Consider the following 22,898-nt stretch of genomic DNA (forward strand, 5'->3'; position numbering starts at 1 on the left):
TTGTCTTATTGTCGCAGTTCAAGTGGGAGTTTGAGTGGGATTTGAGAAATTCAACAGCATAGCATCTTTTGGATGGGAATGTTAAGCCAGCTGGCCCATCTGGATTTAGCTTGAGCGATTCATCCTATGGTGTTTTTAAATGGATAAGCCCTACTGTGTGCTGATGTTATGAATCTGGAAACCATGCGCACTCAACATTCAGGTCCCAAAGGTAGTTATACCAGTAAGTACGTGTGAGACAGGTCCCTTCCTTTTGTTTAGTGGGAGAGTCGAATATATGCATTGTGATTTTTTTTTTTATAGTTAGGCTATTACATCTCATCACCTGCCCATCACACTCCATCAGCACCATTGGCTGCTCGTCCCTTGACTTGCCGAGAAGGGGGCCTCATGGTCCCAATCCTCGGCTTCCACGAACGTTCCACACTCAATGGGGCTTCACCACCATCCTCCTTCCTCAAATACGCGTGAAGGGGTGGGGCGGCTTTCTCCGGGCATGGCCGAAACCCTGCCCAGGAAGGCTGTGCCCGTAGGATCCTGGCCAATTGGAGGTGAACAGCGAGGTGTGCTGACCAAGGCCCCTCCCCACTGAGGGAGGTCCATAAAATTCCAAAGACGCTCTGAGGTTGGTTGGTGGAAAAACGGGAGTGGTGTGGACGGAAGGTCGTTGTCGTCGTTGTCGTTGTCGTCATTGGCGTTTGCATAAGGAGTTCTGTGGACCCCGGCGATTCACCACCCGAGCTCCGCCACACACCACAAGTCCCCCACGTGCGACTGGGGATCGGACCGACGACCTTTGTCAGGTGCCGCATCATGGAGCATGCCTTCCCTCCGATGAACAGGTACAAGCCGAACTCTGACCCCCAGCTCGTCTCACTCATCGGCTGGAGGGTCGAATAAAGCACCTTGGGTTTTCTTTTCATTTGTGTGTGTGTCTCAGTGTGTTGGGCCCGTCTGTTAAGTAGAATTGTACAAGTGTTTTCTTTTCATTGTACATTGCCTGATATTCGTGATTAAGTCTGCACTGTCTTATTATTGCAAATAAATATCTGTTAAATGTTCCGGTTTGTTGCCTGTCGTTTCTACCATTGGCTCAGCATGGTGCGTATTGAGCATTAGTGAGGCCGTTTGGGCCGGTAAGTTGTCATTGGGACCGGCGTGGCTCTGGTAACTCCCACTCGGTATGCTGGACCCGAGTCGGTACACGCGAATCGGTTTGGACAGAGTCGGCCGAGGGTGTGGTTTCCCCGGTAGTTAGACGGCGTGAGTACTAAGGTAAATTGGAATAGACAAGTGGACCCCACCTCACGCCGTCAAAATATAGGTGACCACGGTCCTTTAAGTGACCCGTCGACTCCGGAGTTATCCAGGGTGACGACTTTTAAATTCCGGTGTTCGGTCGGAGACTGCCCAACTGCTCCGTCTGGCGTTCGTCCTCGCTACCGAACCCGGCACCACAACACCGATACCCTCATCAAATTCCCTGGTTGGGGTAACATACATAAATATCACGACCTGTATCAGGTGGCAATACCAGGATTTGGAACTGGCATATTGGCAAAATGGGCCAGAGAACATTTCCCTTTTTTTTTTTCTTTCCAAGCTGTAAGCAAGTGGTGTATGTGAGTTGCTATTTCCCTGCAATTGATCCTCTTCTTTCTCTCTCTCTCTTTCTTTTTCTTTCTAGCCCTGGGAATCTGCTATGAATACAACCCATTCATTGACACAATCATTCTCCTTCCCACCACCATCTGACAATGACCAAGGACTATTTGACTTGGATTTCATATTGAGCCAAAACAATAATGATGGAAATGCCACTGCAGCCTCGAGTTCTAACCTCGACCAACTTTCATTCCCCACACTTTCACCTGGACCAAACGCACAAGCTGCAGCCTACTCGGGAGGCCTACCAACACATACATTGGATGATTCCATGACCTTAACATCCATCTTAACGAGGGCACCCGAGAGCTGCCAGGAGCCAATGTACTGCAAAAGTGGTGGATTGATGGCCGAATTGATGGCTGCAGAAGATGAGATTGCTGGTCACAGAGAGGCTGCAAATGTTTCTCTCAACGTTGCACCTCCAGCTCGCCTTATTCCCCTCAGTCATATACGACGACGTGTCAAACAGGAACCCATTGATTACAGCTGTGGAAATAATGTGGCCCACCATGCATTTGCACCTCGTGTTTTCTTTCCACAAGCTCATCACTCTGCTTTCACACCTATGCCTTTATTATACCCAGGAATGAATGAGGTGAAAAATCAGACTTTTGTGGATACTGTGCACAGCAAAGTTCCTGAGGTACAAGGACCAAGCACAACAAAGCGAGGACGCAAGCCGCGGACCCCCAGTGAGTGCAAGAGGGCAATGGCACACACTTGTAACTTTGCTGGCTGTGGAAAGAGCTACAGTAAAAGTTCTCATCTGAAGGCACATATAAGAACACATACAGGTAATGATTACGGTTTCAATACACGGTGAGTTGTGCTTATAAACTAAATGCTGTTTGCTTCTGCTGTTATTTATTTATTGTTGCCAAGCGTCAATCAATTTTGCCAAAAGGAACATCATGTCAAATGCATTTTGTGCATGTATCACTAATAGCTCAATGATTCATTGCATTACAAAATCTTGCCGACATAGTACTCATTCACAGGAACAGTCTGAGACTTGTTTCAATAAAAGAGGAGCAAAACAATAAATAGATCAACAGATAAATAAACAAGCAGTCATAGACTGGTACTTACGAAATCGTCAACTTGACCTCTGACCTTGTCTAATAAAAGCTGTCTCGAGAGAAGGTAGTGACGCAAACCAGAAGTTTCTACGATGATTCTGTACCAAACCATCAAAAATCGAATGTTTGACCTCACTGTGACCTTGACCTTTCACCAATTTTGACAATCTAATCAGCGCTAGCCATCACCCTCCTGAATCACGTGGTGTAATTTGACATTGGTAGCTTCTGTTCTTGAGTTACCGCTGATTAACGTAACGTAAAGGTCACACTCGACGGCCCCCACAAACTCGAAAGGACGCCGGGGCGAGCGCGGTGACGTCAGCGCGCACATGCAAAACCTTTACGTGACTCAACGACGCGTCTGCTCGAGCGCGCTGTGCCACGTGACGAGCCGTGACGCGGCGGGTCAAATATTTTTTTATACAATCTTAAAACGTCTCCAAAACATCCGATTTTTTCCCAGAATTTCGACAACCGAGTTTTAAGCGATCGCAAAAACCAAAGACAAAATTAAAATTGAAGTTAAAACGAACTCGTAACGTCGACCGAAGCAAAAATACTCCATTTCTCCACGTGAATTTACGGAATTATTTAATATTATTTTATAACACTGAGATTTTTAAAACAGCCGGAACTCGACGAATTGACACACAAATTCCGCCGAACTTCCCTCGATCTTCCAAACTCACGCTCAGTCAACAATACCTGTGGTAACTTTTCTCGAGTTATCATGTTTTGGATGTTTGACCTTTGACCGATTTTTACCAAAATCTAATCAGCGCTAGACATCACCCTCCTGAATCACGTGGTGTAATTTGACATTGGCAGCTTCTTCCGTTCTCGAGTTGTCATTTTTTGGATGTTTGACCTCACTGTGACCTTGACCTTTGACCGATTTTGACCAAAATCTAATCAGCGCTCGCCATCACCCTCCTGAATCACTTGGTATAATTTGACATTGGTAGCTTCCTCTGTTCTCGAGTTATTGTGCCCAGACACAGACACAGACACCGACACCGACACCGACACCGACACCGACACCGACACCGACACAGACACAGACACAGACACAGACACAGACACAGACACAGACACAGACACAGACACAGACACAGACACAGACACAGACACAGACACAGACACAGACACAGACACAGACACAGACACAGACACAGACACAGACACAGACACAGACACAGACACAGACACAGACACAGACACAGACACAGACACAGACACAGACACAGACACAGACGACGGAAGTGATCAATATACTAACGAAATCTAAAGATTTCGTAAGTAACAAGGAAAATGTAACTTTCTTTTTGTGTTATTGTTTGAAAGACTATTGCTCTTAACAATATTTTACAACTTGTCGATTACTCTTCAGTATTTGACATTTTGATTGTTATAATATCACATAAGGTAGGAGTCGTGGAAGAGCAATGATGGACATGAACAACACCAAAGTAATATTTTTAACAGAACCTTGTGAAATGTCAATGGATTCTGTGCCGCCTCCTCACCTCGCTCTTCAACCGTGTAATGTCAAAGTTTTGAAAACTCGGTTGGTCTTCTTCCAAATGTCTTCTAGCAAAATTCTAATTTAATTGGGGGTTGGGATGGTGGGGGGTGGTAGGAGGCAAGATTAAAGTAATCCCAGGAGACCAAAAACATGCTCAGAATGCTTCATTTTGGCCCGACTTCTTCTAAAATAATATTTTAATCTTCCCATTTATTAACAAATATAATATATTGATCTTCCCATTTGTTACTTACGAAATCTAAAGATTTCGTTAGTATATTGATGACTTCCGTTTCTGTTTGTTTGTTTGTAGGCATGATAACTCGAGAACGGAAGAAGCTACCAATGTCAAATTAGACCATGTGATTCAGGAGGGTGATGGCTAGTGCTGATTACATTTTGGTCAAAATCGGTCAAAGGTCAAGGTCAAAGTGAGGTCAAACATCCAAAAAATGATAACTCGAGAACGGAAGAAGCTACCGATGTCAAATTACACCACGTGATTCAGGAGGGTGATGGCTATCGCTGATTAGATTTTGGTCAAAATCGGTCACAGGTCAAGGTCACAGTGAGGTCAAACATCCAAAACATTCGATTTTTGATGGTTTGGTACAGAATCATCGTAGAAACTTCTGGTTTGCGTCGCTACCTTCTCTAGAGACAGCTTTTATTAGACAAGGTCAGAGGTCAAGTTGACGATTTCGTAAGTACCAGTCTATGACTGCTTGTTTATTTATTTTCAATCTGCTTTTATTTTGGAGGTGTGAGTGATGTGTGATATGTGTGCATACACAGTGTCCACCTAAATAGCAGTCCTTGCAGTATGGCACAGAAGTAGCACACTTATCATTGGGCTTTTTAGTCTTGCTTTGATTCCAAACCTGAACCCCCTTAAGGTTGGCAGCCAAGGAGAAGAGGAAATTCTTTCTTAGGAAATATCCCACTGAGTGCGGTCAGAAAAGCGGCGCCCTTGTTGTGATGTCATTGGTACCTCGAGTACCTTGGGAAGTGACGGCACTTCCGCCAAGCTCAGTGGCTGTGTTTGCCTCATCTAATTGTCGTGTATGTGTGTGGCAGCTCCACTTCGAGCTATAGATCATGTATTAAAAAATTAATAAAAAACTGAAAAATAAGCTTAGACTCGTGATTTACAGACAGGGCGTTGCTTCAATGTGTGTGCTGTCCTTTGGATCGACATTAAGCTGGATGCCCCATCTGCTAGCGTTAGTTGGTGAACGTTAGAGATCCGATGGTCTTTTGGGAATGGCATACATATGTCGGGAGGATGACATATGTATGCCAGTCCTGCCTCCTTCAGTCAAATATCAGGCAAGCTGGTCAGTTGGTTTGTGAAAGAGTTAGACCAAAAACTCTCCATGGCTGACCTGACAAGAAGGCAAATGGGGGCATTAAAGTAGTCGTATTAGTAGTAGTAGTCGTCGATGAACAAATATTACCTCTTGACTGTTGTGGAGCCAATAATCCATGTGCCACACCAGCAATTGCTGCAAAGATCCTGACTTGCAGCAGGTGCCAGTTAAGAGGTGCTATTTCGATATCGTCCCGCACGGACTGGCTCGTCGGCTCAATGCTTTGGAGGATTCTCTTCTGCACTGATTGATTGATTGTCTTCCTAAGGAACACAAGGTTCTAATAGAACCCTTCAGGCTGACTGATACTGTGGTTCACAGTGTAGCAGCTGACACTGCATTTAGCAGTGGGCGGTTCTGTGTCGTTCACACAGCACAACTAAGCCGGATGTTGCATTTAACTTGCATATATTTCTTTATAATCTGTCATGATTCAAATGCATACCATCTGTCCAACTTTCTGTTTGTACTGTAGATTTCTACAAAGTAGCCTGACACAACACGCCATGCGTATGTAATAAATAGATGGAGTGAGTCAAAAATGAAGTTTTATTAACCAGTTCTAATTATAAGCATTATTCTGAATTTTTTTTTCTTAATTTTTTTTTTGGTAACCCTTACTTTTACGTTATTCCTTCAATCAAGACAACATGTTTACTATTTGTACCAGTATGCATGCAAATTAACAATATTTTGTTGTTGGTGAAATGACTGCAAACCTCTAATTCAATATTTTAGTGTGGGTTGTCGGCAATCTTTCACCATGTTGCAAAGGGTGGGGAGGAGAGGAGAGGGGAGTGGAGGTGGGAGGTGAGGGTGGGGGTAGTATGTGTGGTTTCTTGGACCAAAACCCAAGTTTTATAACCTGTTTAGGAATGTGCAGGTAATTCATTCATAAACAATCTTTTATGAATACATTCTCTTGCATATATTAGGTTATATATGTTGCATATTTTATGAATGCAATCATATGTTCGGTTATAACTTGCCTGACAAGACTATGTGAGATTCTCCATCTTCTCTTTCAACAATCATGTCATCTCCATCGTAGTGTGATTGATCTGCCAAAAGTGACAAATCATTGTGGGCATTTTCAAAAACCATGTAGTGTAACAATTCTGTGAAACATTAGTGGTGTGGTGTGCACACCAAGCCGCCGCTATGCCTCCTCCTACTCGCCTCGCTGTTCAACCGTATAATGTCAAAGTTGCAAAGACTCAGTGGTCTTCATCCATGTGTCCTTCAGCAAAATTCAAATCTCATTTGAGTGTGAAAGAGGGGAAGGGGCAGGATTAGGGTCATCCCAGGAGATGCATCATTTTGGCCCCAATTCTTATAATCTCTGTTGGAGTATGCTCCTGGACCCCGCAGCAGGATTTGTTCCAGCGGTGCACAATCGAAAGAAGAATGGAAAGGTTGGCCTCATGTTGGTCCAGCTTTGGGTAAAAAAATAAAAATAAAATGACAACAAAAAACACAACCAGCCATTGCACTGATCTTTCAAATTGAGTAAGGAGTTTGTCTATAGTTACAAGAGAAAAGGACATTTCGAGATCTCATGATGTTTTGTCATGAGATAGAGTGACATTGATTGATTGATTTTGGCAGGCACTACAGGGTGCAAAATAGTCAATGCCCATGATATGTCCAGAGAGATAGTCCTGACCTTTTGTTTATGATAGTAGGCCTTCATCCATTGTTGAGAGACAAGCAGCAATGTATCCAACGACAGAAGTCAACCTTGGGTCGCTCTACATTGTCCAGAACACTTTTCCCTCATTAGGAAAGCTCTCTCCAAAGAGTCAACAACAACAGTACCAAGGTGTTGATGTTGAAGTAAACATTGTGTAAAACTTTTGCCATTTACATATTTCACCATTGAGAAACATCTTTTTTACACAAAAAGGTAAAAAAAAATACAACAAAACACTGTGATGAAATTGAACACTTCTACTCGAAGACCAACGGATGTTATGAAAGACATGTTAATGTCTCTGAAGTTTTATTTATTTATTTATTTATTTATTTATTTATTTATTTATTTGTTTGTATACAGTACATGGTTGAGGCTCAAGGAAGAGCTCGAGCAAAATTGAAAGGAGGAAACACCAACGGCAGAGTGAGAGTGAGATCAAGGGAAGGGGAGAAGGACACGTGGGATGAACAAGCTGCACACAAGCACTCTGACCTAAGACCAAAATGCATGGTCACACAAGATGTACTTTCTATTTCTGCGTTGATGGTATTTTGAGCAAGAATCAAACAACCTTTAAAGGACAATGCTTTTGGTTAAGTCTGTACATCCTTTTGATTCCACGTTACTTGAGGAGCACATTTGCCAAATGATTCATCTGTATCACGCAACACCTTATTATCAGTGATGTAAATGATGTTGGATTACATCGCCAGATTCACCTGCGAGTATTTTTTTTTCTCTCATTCTTCAAAATCCTTGTGGAAACTCGTGAAGACAACTACAGACCAAATAGCTTTCCATGCATCATCAGAATGATCGTAAAATTGATCATTACTACAGACCTCAAGTATTATCTTTATCCCAACTGTTTTTGCAGCCTTCCAGTTTTGTTTCCATCCTTGCAACTCCACCAGTGACACAGTCCTCCTCAGAACACAGCAATTTGATGCATGGCCTAAATGTTGAGCAAGAGATCAGAGCAGTCTTGTTGGATATTTCCAAAGCATTTGACAATGTTTGACAGTTCCGCTCACCTGTCTACTACTACAGTCTGCAAATAACACCCAAGGTCTCCTTGATTGATTCGTGGACCTCGACCATGCACACAATCGGTGCATTCACCTGGATGCCACTCTTTCTCTTCCTGTCGAGGCCGATGTTTCTCCAAGCAGTGTTCTGACTTCTATGTTATTTATGATGTATCAAGTCAGTTGAAGTTTTTGATTTTTCAACTTTATATTCAAATTTGGATTTAGTAAGATTGAGGGATTCACTCTTCAAAGTAAATCACAAGGTTTTTAAACTCTTTTAATAAGTTTTTAAGTGTCAGGTTTGATGAAGCATTATTTTCTAAAAATGAATACAGGTACTCAAGTTTTCATTGTTTTGATAAACAGAAGTTTAAGGATGCTGTTAATTCTATTTTATTTACTACTTTTGTGTCTTTTTGTGGGATAACCTTTCAACAGGTTCAGGGTATTCCCAAGGGTTGGGAATTACAGCCCCTTACTTGCAGACATTTTTCTTATTTTCTGTGAATTGTCACTCATGCAGAAACTGATGAAGGAGAAAAAAAATTAGGATTCGATAAAATATTATCTCGTACATGTCATTATATGAGGTCCGTCTAAAAAGTAACAGGACTGAGCCTGCTGTGTGCTCCACTTACACAACTTGATTGAACAGGTTGCATCACAGTCTTTCGCAACATTCCAGCAATATATATGATTGGTGATGGTTGACTGCGCTCATTATGTGATTTTTTTTTTTGACAGGTCGTGCTTTACACGTTGTCCAGTCTGAGTCGTCGCACTATGATTTCTGAGCAGAGAGCCAATCTGAAGTTTCTTACCAAACTTGGCAAAACACCTTCCGAATCCTTCGCAATGCTGCAGCAAGTCTACGGGGAAGAAACAATGTCGCGTACACATGCACTTGAATGGCACAAGAGGTTCAAAGAGGGACAGGAGGAGGTTGAAGATGATCCATGGTCTGGAAGACCTTCAACGAGCAGAACGGCGGATAACATCGAGTATGTGAAACAGATGGTGCGTGCAGATCATCAACTCACAGTGCGGATGATTGCTGATGAACTTTCCATCAACAGGGACACTGTCTGGATCATCATCACTGAAAATCTCAATGTGCAAGGTGTGCGCAAAGATGGTCCCCAAGCTGTTGTCCGAGGACCAGAAACGGCAAAGAGTCACTGTCTAAGACATTATCGAGCGCCTCGAGGATGATAAGACCTGCTTGGGAGAGTCATTACTGGCGACGAATCGTGGACATTCGAATACGATCCCGAGATAAAACAGCAGAATCGTCAGTGGAGAAGTCTGGCATCACTAAGACCAAAGAAAGCAAGGATGTCAAAGTCGAAGGTCAAGGTGATGCTCATCGTGTTTTTTGATATCAAGGGCATCGTCCACTTCGAGTTTCTACCACAGGGTCAAACAGTGAATCAATACGTGTACAAGGAAATCCTCCGGCGCCTCATGGGATCAGTCCGGGACAAGAGGAAGGATCTGTGGGAGAACAACGCCTGGGTGCTCCACCATGACAACGCCCCTGCTTTCAGTGCCCTGAGCATCCGACAGTTTCTGGCAGAGAGGAACGTGCCACCTCTGGAGCAACCCCCGTATTCGCCAGACTTGGCCCCTTGTGCTTTTTTCCTATCCCCCAAGCTCGAGGGGGTAATCAAGGGGACCTGATTTCCTGATGTGGAGGCCATCAAAAGGGCCGTGACGACGGAGCTCCGGAGGATTCCAGAAGAAGCCTTCCGGGGGTGCATCGAAGCGTGGAAGAAGAGGATGGACAAGTGTGTTAGACTGGAGGGAAACTATTTCAAAGGGAACAAGCTGTGATTTCAATATATTTTTTTGGAATAAAATTTCTGTGAAGTCAGTCCCGTTACTTTTTAGACGGACCTCGTATTGATGATATTTGTGTGGTTAACTGTAATTATTTTCATAGGCAGCTTCACAAGATTTATCCAGATAGTCTGATTGCAAACAGGAGTGGGCATGATTGTGTAGTTGCTGCATATCTGGATGTTTTGGTTGGAGTTGGACAGAATGGTTTTAGTACAAGTGTATATCATAAAGTTGATGATTTCAGTTTCCCAGTAGTCTTGTACACCTTTCCAGGTAGCAATGTACCAATTAAAATGGGTTACAATGTCTTTTCATTTCAGATACTTAGATTTGCAAGAATTTGTTCAGTGAAGGATGATTTTGTGGAATGTGTTGAGAAGGTTTTTTTTCCATCATGTTAAACGGAGAATATTTGGCTGATTGTTTGATCAGGACTTGTGAGAATGTTTTTAGATGCCATCGTCACCTTTTATTTAAGTTTGATTGGTTTTCATGTAAACAAGTTCCTATTGCATTGCATTTGATATAATAATAATAATAAATTAATTATTTTAGTGAGGTTAATTCTTCAATTAATATTATTGATGGTATTAAATAATGGAGGCATTTGGATTAAAAATAAAATTAACATGATTTATAAAATACATTATAAATAACCATTAAAACATTTTTTTAGGTGGTTGCAAAGATACGCAGTGCTGCATGTTAAAACCGGTTGTTAATGACAGTTTAAATATTTGAATGACAGTTTTGAGTCTCTGGTTAGATGGAGGTGGTGTGCAATGGACATGTCTACAAGGTAAAGTGTTTATCGCTTAATATATAATCGTATAAAGTGGAGTATGATTAAAGTTATTAATATGTAGTATTACTTTGAATAAAAGTAATAATTCAATAAGTTTGTATAAGGATATTGCATTGCTGTGTTAACTGACTGTTTGGACACAACTTTGAGGTTGTCCATTGACGTTGAGTAATCTACTGATGTGGACCTGTGGCTTGTGGATCTGCTGTTTGAAGAGGGTCTGGGCTGAAAACATCGAAACCTCGATGATAAACTGTGCCCAGCTGATGATCCAGGCAGTTGGGAAATCAGTAAATTGCTTATAATTTAAGATTATAACTTCAAATAAAATAGCTTTTGTAAGTACTTAGCAGGTGTGTGTGTGTGTGTGTGTGTGTGTGTGTGTGTGTGTGTGTGTGTGTGTGTGTGTGTGTGTGTGTGTGTGTGTGTGTGTGTGTGTGTGTGTGTTTTATGTCTGGCTTCCTTATTGGGACTTTGGTACAGTAATTGGTCTTTATTTTTATATATCAATAACCACTCTGCCTTTCTGGAAAAGCCTCTAACACCTTGTAATTTGGTTTTATTTTTAACATTGTCTAAGGCTCCTGGAAGACCTTGAACAGAATACATATTATTTACGATCCTTGCGGCAAATGGAGCCAATTTTGTCTGTCTTGGGCCCACTGACTGATCGCCGTCCAGGTAGCTTGTGGCTCCCTCAGCTCAATTTTCACCATATGCCACCAGGTCTCTGTAGGTCATTCAACCCTTCTTCGACCTTCAGGCTTAGGACAAAGAAATTTGGAGATTATGGACTTGCCATTACAGTTTATGGAATTTGAACCTAGGATTCATGTTTTATGACCTATGTACTCAAATGAGAAATCCATGCAAGCCAACCTCATTCCACTCCGTTTTAGACAATTCTTAATTCTCGTGACAGGTAGGCTGCATCTGCTTCCTTGTCTTCTGAGCTGGAAAACACAAGTAAAGGCCAGTCAACCACTTAGAAAGTGAATTGAAATTGAAGAAGTCTCATTGTATCTGTTTCTACACTATAATCACATGGCTAACCCTTCATTCCATTATTGTGGTCATTCTGGTGGAGGTGAAGTCTGTTGAGGCTGTGATCGCATTTCCTTCGTTTTACAATATGACTAAATGTCACCTTGGAATTCCATGCACAGGCAATGTTTCTTTGCAGATCATCATCTTGCAATAGTGCATGTACAAAGTGTTCATCTGCTGTAACATAGAGTGCTCATGCTCTTTATTATAGCAGTCATCTGTCAACTTGTACCTTTTCAGTTTCTACGTGCAGTTAACCAGGTTTGTCAGTTGTCCTGTTTGTGTGCACCATAAGCGGTTGTATTCTGCCTCACTGCGCTATGCATCTATGTCCCTTGTCCTCTTCCTTGTAGTTATACGAATAAAAGGAAGTCAGTCTGAAGATATCAGCTTGGTGGTAGAGTAGGTAAAGCTTTGTTACATTGCCCTCCCTGTTGTGCATTCAGTTATCATGGCTGATCTGCAGATATTTACATATATTGTGATGGAGTGTTAACCTGTCAAGAATTGGTTCTTGGCTACAAGAACACTCACGACTAGACAAGAATGTCTGGATCCACTGCCACTCTGAAGAAAATGTCTTGTCTGGAAATGTTTTTGAGTAGCTTGGTTTTTTTTTTTACTCGAACATCCGCATCAAATTTGCACAATTTGTATTCTCTATCCCGAATGTAAAGGGAGGATTTATTTGGCCATGGGGCCGGACTAAAGGAATACTTTCAAAATATGTGCGATGGAATCTTCATCAGGGTGAGCCAAAAAAACGATGCATTCATTTTACAATTGTGATTGAAAAATGTTCATGTACATAAAACAATGAATTCATAACAAACTCGAGGGGGAGCACTCGGTAGAGTGCAAAACCTCCGCCGCCAATACTGCTGTGTTACTTGAGTGAACCTGATATCCGATTCATTGTAGGTCAAAACGGATCAGACTCTACTGAACCACGATTGAATAAACGAAACTAGATTGACGTGCATGTAGAAAAAAATAAAATCGAGAATTTTTTTGAAAAAAAAGTTGCAAAATTTCTTTTTTTTTTCTCTAACATATTTTTTGGGGTCGGAAATCATTTAAAACATGTAGAAATGCAAAAAAAAATTTCAAATATTTTTCAAATAAAATTTATTTTTAAAATTAATTTTTTTTTGAAAAAAGTTGCAATTTTTTTTTCTCTAACAATTTTTTTTTTGGGGGGGGGGTTGGAAATCACTTAAAACATGTAGAAATGCAAAAAAAAATCAAATATTTTTCAAATAAAATCGAATTTTTTTGGAAAAAAAGTTGCAAATTTTTTTTTTCTCCAACAATTTTTTTTTTTTTTTGGTTGGAAATCACTTTAAACATGTAGAAATGCAAAGACAAAAATTCAAATATTTTTTCAAAATGGCCGCCATAGCGGCCATATTGGACTTTGGACCAAGTCCAAAATCTAATGGCATGATCCTTGGACCATACCTAATCCCCCCCACCAAGTTTCGTCGAAATCCGTCCAGGAGTTTTTTTTGTAATACTGTTCACAAACAAACAAACAAACAGACAGGGGTGAAAACAGTAACCTCCGTCCATCTTCGATGGCGGAGGTTAATGAACACCGAACAAAAGTACCCGTCCCCAGTGACCGGGCAAGTTTAAGTCAATCTATCAATTTAAATTATTGAATGGACTTTAAAAAGGTTAATTGTGTTACACTTTTGGTGTCACTTAAAACGGAAGCTCTGAACTACTTGTACCACCCACTGCAAAATGGTGTGGAAGCCTGTGGAAGAGGTAGAACACTGAACGGATCAGGAATTCAATATCACAAATGGAACAGCAGAAAAGGAGGGGAGGGGTGGAGACACCAACAGCAGGGTTGAAGGACAAAATAGAGGGAGAAAATAAATGCTACCGAGAGTCTCATACAATTTTGAAATGTGAATGATAGTATGATTAATTCCTAACAATTTAATGTAGACTATCCTGCTTGTGAAATAAAATTTGGCAGTGGCATTATTCATGCCTGTTCTCCCCTCATTTCAAAAGTGAATGTTGAGCTTTGTCTGTGTCCACAGCTTTTCAAGCGCAGCATAGGAAGAGGCCTCTGTAAACGGGAGGCATATTAATGTACCGACAGACTCCATGGTTCACAGTATTTATATACATACCACCACACCAAACAAAGATTTGGACATCTTGATGAGACTGTGTTGAGATACTGAAACTAAAACAACCCAGCATTCAAATTGATTAATAATTTTCCTGCACATGCGCTCATTGAAAGCATGCATTTATTCAACTTGTAAAGGTAGGAGGATCGACTCGAACCAAAAGAAAACACAACCAATGATGAAAACAGAGGTTAAATCTATCATAATACGTATTGTCTCCTCCGTAACTCCAAAAACCATGAAACCGAGCAGCCTGAAATTTTGCATGCATACTTAGGGAACTTCAGGGGGGGGGGGTGCATGAATGAGTTGATTCAAACACCCCTTTTGAAGATAAGTAATGGCCTCACCAATATTTAGTTATCCTTTATCAAGGCTCATCCTTGGTCACCTCCCTGTTCTCGCTGCGATCTTAATTCTCGATTTATTTTTTGGGCCTGCTCAACAATGCCTTGACTTGGAACAGGCTAGGATGGTGTTTTAATGATAAAGTTTTTTTTTTTTCTTTCAGTTTCCTCACTCATATCATCGGATGCCTGATCATACATACAAATTACTGGATACATAACGATGCATATTAACTCCCGGAGACATTGTTCGTGGCTTTATTTCATTTCCGTACATGCCATAGCCTTTAGAATCTTTCAACCTGAGCCAAATTTCAAAATTTACACTTCTTTATTGATTTCAGCAGTAGTTCCGACTGCTAAAAATGTGTTAATCTGTCCAATTCGGACATTGCTTGTTATTCCCGGCATCTCCAGATGCATGGTGTTTATATGACCGATCGGTGATCACTAATTGTTTGCCAAGCCAGCCATTCCTTCTCAGCTGTGTTGTTTGAGTGCTTGCTTGAGTGTTTAAGCCACTTGGTGAGCGCTCTCCAATATTTCCAGTGTCATTAAATATATCGATCGACTTGAACAAAGTTCAGAGCCCACTTGCCTGCGTTTGGCCCAGCGTTGCCATGTAGTGCGTCGGGAGGTGGCTGGCTCACTGAAAATGTGCAATTTTATTTTACACCACATTTCCCCTTTCTGTAAGATCTTCTTTCATTGTAGGACCCATCACTTCGGCATAGATATACATATAAAACCTAGAAGCGCACTCGGTAGAGCGCATACCCCCGCCACATCATGCCTGATCCACGAGAACATATCAGGCCAAATACATTTTTGAAGTATCATGCTATACCGTATTATATCGTTTTTGGCCCGATCTCTGAATGTTGAAGAATCACTTAAAAACATTCTAGTACTCGGATCCAGATCTGGATCTTCACCAAAATCTAATCAGTTCGTCCTTGTCACACACCGAACCTGTCCACAACTTTTTGAGATATCCTGTACACAAACAAACAAACAGAAATGGTGAAAACAAACCTGCTTCACCTTTGGTGGTAGAGGTAATTAGATGATTACAATGAGTAAAACTGTTTTAATTGTTACAAAACAATGAATCACCACATCATGGCAGGATAGCCAAGAGGTATGCATGCTCACGCTTAGCCGTCAAGCCTGGGTTCGAATCCCAACACACCTATAAACTGTCATCCTGATGTTTCACAGGCAGAATGATTCATCAATGTGTGTGCCGTCACTCGGATGGACGTTAAACTGGATGTCCCACCTGCTGGAATCTCCTTTCCTCTCCCTACAAACCCTCCCCTCCCCGCTCCCTCCTCTCTCCTCCCATCACCTTCTTTCGCACCTCTCCTTATCTCACCACTCTCCCCCACCACTCTCGCACCACTCTCCCTCTCTCTCTCTCTCCCACCACTCTCCATGATGCCTTTCCTCTCCCTCCCCTCATGTTTACCTCCTCCCAAAACCCCACCCTCTCCATCCCCCATGAACATCTCCCGGCAGTCTCCATGTGCTGTATTAACATACTGTTTCAATGTACCCCATTTACTTCAATCCTGTGCTCTCCCCTCCCCCCTTCTCCACAAGTCACAATACCAAATGCAAGTTGCGACTCCTCCCCTCAAGCTCGCCTCTTACTAAACCCCTCGCCACATCCCTCCTCCTCTCCCGACTATTCACCATCCTCCTCACTCCCACCCCTCCCCTTTCCGAAGTGTATAGCGACATTTGGTGAAGCATTGCTCTCCCCACCCCCCCTCTCCTCGCTCTTCTCCCCTTCCTCACCCCCTCCTTGCTCCCCCCTTCCTCCTCTCTCTCTCTTCTCCCTCCTCCCCCCTCCCTCTCCTTTTCCTCTCACTCCCCTCCCTCTTTCTCCCCTCCCATAATATTCCTGTAAGCGAAACGAAGGGTTGTATTTGCTTGTTGTTAATAAAAATAAGAATGGTAAACACGACTGCGAAGCTGGGGGGGCACACACTTAACTCTAAAACACAAATGGACTCGTCTACTTAATAGGAATCCATTTTCACATGGGAGGGTAGAAAGACAGAGGGAGACGGTAATAAAAGGATGACACACCGAACTCATGCACTTCCCACAGTATGGTGGCAGCTGGTGGTGGTCTCGAGGACTTCATCAGGAGCGGGGATGAACTCTCGTTCACAGTGGTGTTTCCCCTGACCCACAACTCCTCCATTGCAGCACAGAGCAAATACCCTTTTCTCTTTCTCATGACACTGACCCACTCTGTCTCCTGTTGCGATGTGTAGGCGATGCCCTTGACTCTCCTTTTCCTCTGTCCAGCTGAGCTGATCCATTCTCTCTCTCAACCTCACCGATAGCTTGAAATCTTACTGGTCAGGACGCTCGCGAACCAACGAACTGGTTGGTGCACGATTGTCCGAGTAATGCCATACAGGCTGCTTCGTGCTTGAAGAAAACCATTGGTCAGTGGATTTCCAGACAAATCTCAAAGATCAAATCCAATTGGTCAAAATGCGTCACTTGGCTACATGACACCCTTTACATACATCGTGCCAGGTGGAACAGTCTACTCAACACCTCCTCTGCACCGGGACGATGCTGCTCGAAAGAGAGATCATTAAAAGAACAGATAAGCGTATTGAATAGTGAGACAACATAGAGGGATTACGGATGATGTAGTGCAATCTGAACACTCCATCTCTGATGATGTTAATTGAGACAACCTATCTAAACACTCACACGAGGACATAACTAACTGAACTAATTAAATTATCCCTTCCCAGAGGTCATTTTTGGAACAAAATTATTTGGGGATTTTTTTATTTTTTTTGTTACAAACCTGTTAGATGTGACTATAATTTTGCCGACACTTCCTCCAATTAATAGTCACTTTTATAAATTTGGGACCAGTATATAGACCAAGGCTTGATGGTGTGCAACACATCATGATTTTATTCTCTTTTTTTCACCATAAAATGGCACTTGATGAATGTTGCGTGAACTCTCCAAACCCCAAATCGAACTTCTCTGCCTGTTTATAACCCATTTCATTGGATATGAGCCACATATGAAAACTTGATGTTGAGCATAATTTTTGTTCTAACTCTCCCCAAGGTCATTGATATATGGGAACTTGGGGAAAAAATTTGGTGTACAATGCACACATTGGTGTGGTGCTCATAATCATTGCTTACCAACATGTAAAGAAAAGAAAACCACAGTCATTTGGTGGGACATTGTGCACTTGATTAACTATACACTTTGAGTCTCAGATATGTGAGAGATTTGCATGCCAGTATGAGGTTGCAAATAAATTTGAGTAGAAATGATGAAAGTTGTGTTGTGTATTACCTGTGTTTACCCAAAATATACCCTCCTCCTTTATCCCAACTATCCCCACATCCACAGGGGAGAAACCATACATATGCACTTGGCAAGGCTGCACATGGCAGTTTGCTCGCTCCGATGAACTGACGCGCCACTTCCGCAAGCACACTGGTGCACGACCGTTCACCTGCTCAGTCTGTCAGCGTGCATTCTCTCGTTCAGACCACCTTGCCCTGCACATGAGAAGGCATACCTGAGATCGTGGGTCAAGTTTGGTGGATGAATGCGAAAACGTTTGAACAATGCTGCACATTTGGAACTTTGAGCATGTTTTTTTTTTTATGATGGGCTTAGGGTGTTGTGGACAATTCCCTGTTGCTGTATCCATCCATATGCAACCTGTGGTGAAATTGAAGACGTTTGGAAGAGTTCCTGACAAAGTGTGGGTGTAGCAGTGCCATGTCCAGGTGGACCGTTCAATCGTTTGCAGCACTCAGATGAAGTTTTTGTCTTACCAAAGAAAATTGTACTGGATATTTGTTAAATTTATTTGCATAGTATGGTCTTTTACATCTATTAATTGTAAAAAGAGAGATGATCAAAAAAACTATCTGCTATGGTACATGTATTAAACAGCTTATCCTTGTGAAATCGTCATCAATTTAACAAAGTACTCTTGATGGTATCCATGCTGCCAAAAGCACTCTTCCCATTACCTTCCCAGCAGTCAGTCAGGGCAGGGTTTTGCAATTTGTTCAGGTTGCAGGCAATAACTTACGTACTCTTCACAAAACACTCGAAGCAATCTTTAACATCCACCAAGGACTCGTGTTGGCAGACCGTTCATTTCGCGAAAAGGCCTCTGATGGATGCCACCCACACTGATGTATCACCCTGCATCTGAACACCAGGTTGAAACTTTATAGCTGGGTCGAGATTCAAACCCAGGCTGGAGAGCTCAAAGGCGAGTGCATTCACCACAAAGCTATCCTGCCAGACAATCCTTGTGAAATCCATCTTTACATTTGTCATTATCCAAAAGCGAATTTTTTTTTTCCACATAAGGGAGATAGATGACTTTGATAGTTTCATAATAGATCCTACCACGATGAACAAATGCTTTTTGGTGCTTTGGGAAACTGCTTCATAAATGTGGTCAATTCCTTCTCAAACTTCCTAGCTTTAATAGCCTCATGCCAAACTGTTGTTGCAATATAGGGTTGTTCACAATCGTGTCGATCAGTATGTTAATTTCAAATATTTTAATTTGAGACCAGAATTTCAAATAGAACCATTGGCTTGAAATGCAGATTTGTTTTGCATTTGCATTTCTTTTCCTTCAATGAAACTCCAGGCGCACTGTGTGCTTCCAATCATACCGCAGTTCGGCCTCTGCCAAGGAGCCGTTTGTGTCCTGCATTATTTATTTATATTGTTTTTCATTTAAATCGTTATTTTGTAATTAATTTGCATGAAAAATACTTGGATAATTTTTACAAATATTTATTTGTATCTGAAAGTGAGTTATTTATATTTGCTTTTATATCTACATTTCACACCTCTTCCAGCAACCTATCCATCAAATTGTACAAAGGTCATGGTGAACAACATTATAATCAAGCATTTCATGACGTACAGATTTATGGTAACATATGAATGAAGTCAAGACTTCGACGACAATAAAAACTGCCATCAGTCATCAAAACTTTTGGAAAATGTGTAATCATTTCCAAAACCTAATTCTGTTTACAAGCGTTTGAGGTTTTAAACGTCTAACTGAGGTATAGAGAAAAAATGATGCAAATCCCATTTTGCACTTTTGTGTGTCAGAGAAAGTTTGTAACAAGTTGGTACAAACTTTTAGTGTGGCTTCGTTGATTTGTTGGCCGCTTTACTTCCCGAAATCTCAGGGAGAGGATTTATCTGATGCCTGGCCTGCACCGTGTGCCTATTATGACGTCACTGCTGGCATTGTGGGCATTGCTGCAACTTAAGCAAACTAATAGTGTTGTTGCTGCAACATAAGCAAATCTTTACAGAACTCAGCATGTTGGTTCAATTTTAAAAGAAAATTCATTATTTGTAATTTTTTTTTTTTGGCATTATTTCTGGGAGCATGGTTTGGGTGTTTTATTTGTATTTGTGGATAACTGTGCTGTATATGTTCAATGGTGAGGATTAAAGAACATGAACACAAAGAATGTGTGTTGTCTCATTGTATGACTTTTCATTTCAAACTGTCTCCTTATCCGTGCTCCATTCAATGAAGCCTTCCCAGGTACTGAAGCATCCATCTTCACCACAGCAACGAATAGGCAGACAGATTGAAACAATTACTCACTCATCTGTGTACATGCTCACTTGGGTCGATATTCCATACAATTTGCCAAATTCAGAGCCAAAATATTGCCAAACTGGATGTTCATATTCTGATTCATGTTGTACAGTGTTCAAAATATAACATTGAATTGAAATGAAGTAGTTTCCTAGACCATACACTGATGGCTGTAGACCATTGGTCCCCAACCTGTGGCCCGCGGGCCGCATGCGGCCCATGGAGTCCTATACTGCAGCCCGTGAGGACTTCCCAATCAAAACACATTTCCATGTAGCAATTTTAAAGGGGTTTACACAATGCCACTGCCGGCCACTGCCGCTTACCCCCGGGAGGAATCGAATCAATTTGCATCAATAAAATGCATCAATTTTTTTCTGACTCCCAACATCCTTGGGAGTAGTGAATGCGGCCTGTGGGATCAAAAGGTTGGGGACCACTGCTATCGACAGACAGACAAAGTAAACCAATTGCTTTACCCCACTTTGTGCTTTGCATGTGGGGTAACGACCACAACAGCGATATGACAACTATTTCAATTTGTGCCCTTATTTCCTCTCGTACACAGGTGGATAAAATGAGCTCTTTGCCCTCAAGGAACAATAAATTACAACAAAAAGAAATGGAGATGATAAACGTTCCAAATAATTAATGGGAAAAATCTTCTAAATATTTAAAGTGTTTGTGTGTTTGTTTGTGTGGTTACTTATGCATTTGTATGTTATTTCACAGCCAAAACATAGCACTTAGAGGCCCCAATTTTTGGGTGTAGGTACTTCAGAATCTGGGCAAGTTTTTTGAGTTACACTTTGGCATTGATGTCCGTTTTGAGGCCACCAAAGGCCGCCATAAAATGTGTATTGGGATGTGGGGTCAGGAAATCCTGCCGCTGGCCCACAGGTAAAAGGTAACCACCGTGAGGCCAATAACTCCATAGATTTTCAATGTCCAACACATCCTCAAACCACTTCCGGGAAAAGCTCACCTAGCTGGGCAGCACCTGGTATCCTCCCCACCCCCCCCCCTCCTCATCCCGCAGCACTGGGTACCACTGCTCGTACTATATACAGTGCCTTCTGAAAGTATTCACAACCCTCAAATGTGTTACAGCCTGAAATTAAAGTGGATTAACGATAAATTTTTTGTCGGCGGCCTACACAAAATATGCCATAATGACCAAGTGAAGACATGTTTTTGGAATTTTTTACAAGTTCATTGAAAATGAAATACAGAAATGTCTCGTTTACAAAAGTATTCAGCTCCCTGAGTCAATACTTTGTAGAAGCGCCTTTGGCAGCGATTATAGCTTAGAGTCTTCTTGGGTATGTCTGCATCAGCTTTGCACATCTGGATTTGGGGATTTTCTCCCAATCTTCCTTGCAGATTTGCTCAAGCTCTGTCAAGTTGGACGGGGAGCGTCGGTGACAGCAATCTTCAACTCTTTCCACAGATTCTCAATGGGATTCAAGTCTGCCCTTTGAATGGGCCACTCGAGGACTTTCATGTTCCTGTTCTGAGGCCAGTCCAATACTGCTTTGGCTCGATGATTGGGGTCATTGTCTTGTTGGAACGTAAATCTTCTTCACAGTCTCAGGTCTTTTGCACTCTGAAGCAGGTTCTTCACAAGGATTTGCCTGTATTTGGTTCAATTCATTGTTCCCTCTGTCCTTGCAAGTTTGCCAGCCCCATGCTTCATGGTAGGGATGGTGTCAGATTGGTGATCACGTGTGCTCAGTTTCCGCCGGACGTAGCACTTTGGATTCAGGCCAAAGCGTTCTATTTTCATCTCATCAGACCACAGAATATTTTGCCTCGTGTTCTCAGAGTGCCTTTTCCAAACTCCAGGTTTGCTGTCATGTGCCTTTTTCTCAGGAGTGGCTTCCATCTGGCCACTCTCCCACAGAACCTAGATTTGTGAAGTCCTGCAGAGACTGTTGTCTTTCCGGCAGGTTCTCCCATCTCAGCCAAGAAGCTCTGTAGTTCTGTCAGAGTGGTCATTCAGTTCTTGGTCACCTTCCTGACCAAGGTCCTTCATGCCTGGTTGCTTAGTTTGGTCATACGGCCAGCTCTAAGAAGAGTTTGGGTAGTTCCATATTCTTTCCATTTCCTAATGATGGAGCTCACTGTGTGTGCTCTTGGGAACTTTCAACACTAGAAATTGTATTATACCCTTCTCTAGATCTATGCCTCCTCACAATTCTTTCTCAGCGTTCCACGGACAGTTCTTTGGATTTCATGATGGAGTTTCTGCTCTGACATGCAGCGTCAACTGTGGGACTTTAGATCGAAAAGTGTCTTTCTATCTAACTCAAGTCCAATTAATTGAATTGGCCACAGGTGGACATTCAAGTTGTAGAGACATCTCAAGGATGACCAAAGGAAATTGGATGCACCTGAGCTCAATTTGGAGCGTCATCGCAAAGGGGTTGAAAACTTATTGACGCACGACATTTCAGCTTTTCATTTTTAATTAATCTGTAAAAAATTTTATAAGAACATGTTTTCATCTTATCATTATGAGGTATTTTGTGGAGATCAGTCACACAAAATTTAAATTTAATCCATTTTAAATTGAAGCTGTAACAACAAAATTTTGACAAACATCGAGGGGTGTGAATACTTTCAGAAGGCTCCGTGTAATTCGGATTTTTAGCTTATCTGGATTTG

At 41.9% G+C, this 22,898-nt stretch overlaps 1 protein-coding gene across 5 annotated transcripts in view; it reads left to right on the plus strand.

Annotated features, from left to right (window-relative positions):
• Window positions 1-20,091, plus strand: part of LOC147016885 (uncharacterized) — a 35,711-nt gene extending 15,620 nt beyond the window's left edge. For 3 of the 5 annotated variants that reach the window (XM_085846031.1, XM_085846029.1, XM_085846030.1), the window contains 2 exons: window positions 1,688-2,462; window positions 17,978-20,091. In XM_085846031.1, the coding sequence (XP_085702157.1) occupies window positions 1,703-2,462; window positions 17,978-18,153 (936 nt within the window). In that variant the 5' untranslated portion in view covers window positions 1,688-1,702 and the 3' untranslated portion in view covers window positions 18,154-20,091. The other 2 variants (XM_085846032.1, XM_085846033.1) reach the window with 2 other exon arrangements.
• Window positions 20,092-22,898: the final 2,807 nt, after the last annotated feature.

The sequence above is a fragment of the Eptatretus burgeri genome, chromosome 11 (genome assembly GCF_056783735.1).
Source record: "Eptatretus burgeri isolate ZD-2024b chromosome 11, Ebu_testis_v1, whole genome shotgun sequence".
Classification (NCBI taxonomy): Eukaryota; Metazoa; Chordata; class Myxini; order Myxiniformes; family Myxinidae; genus Eptatretus; species Eptatretus burgeri.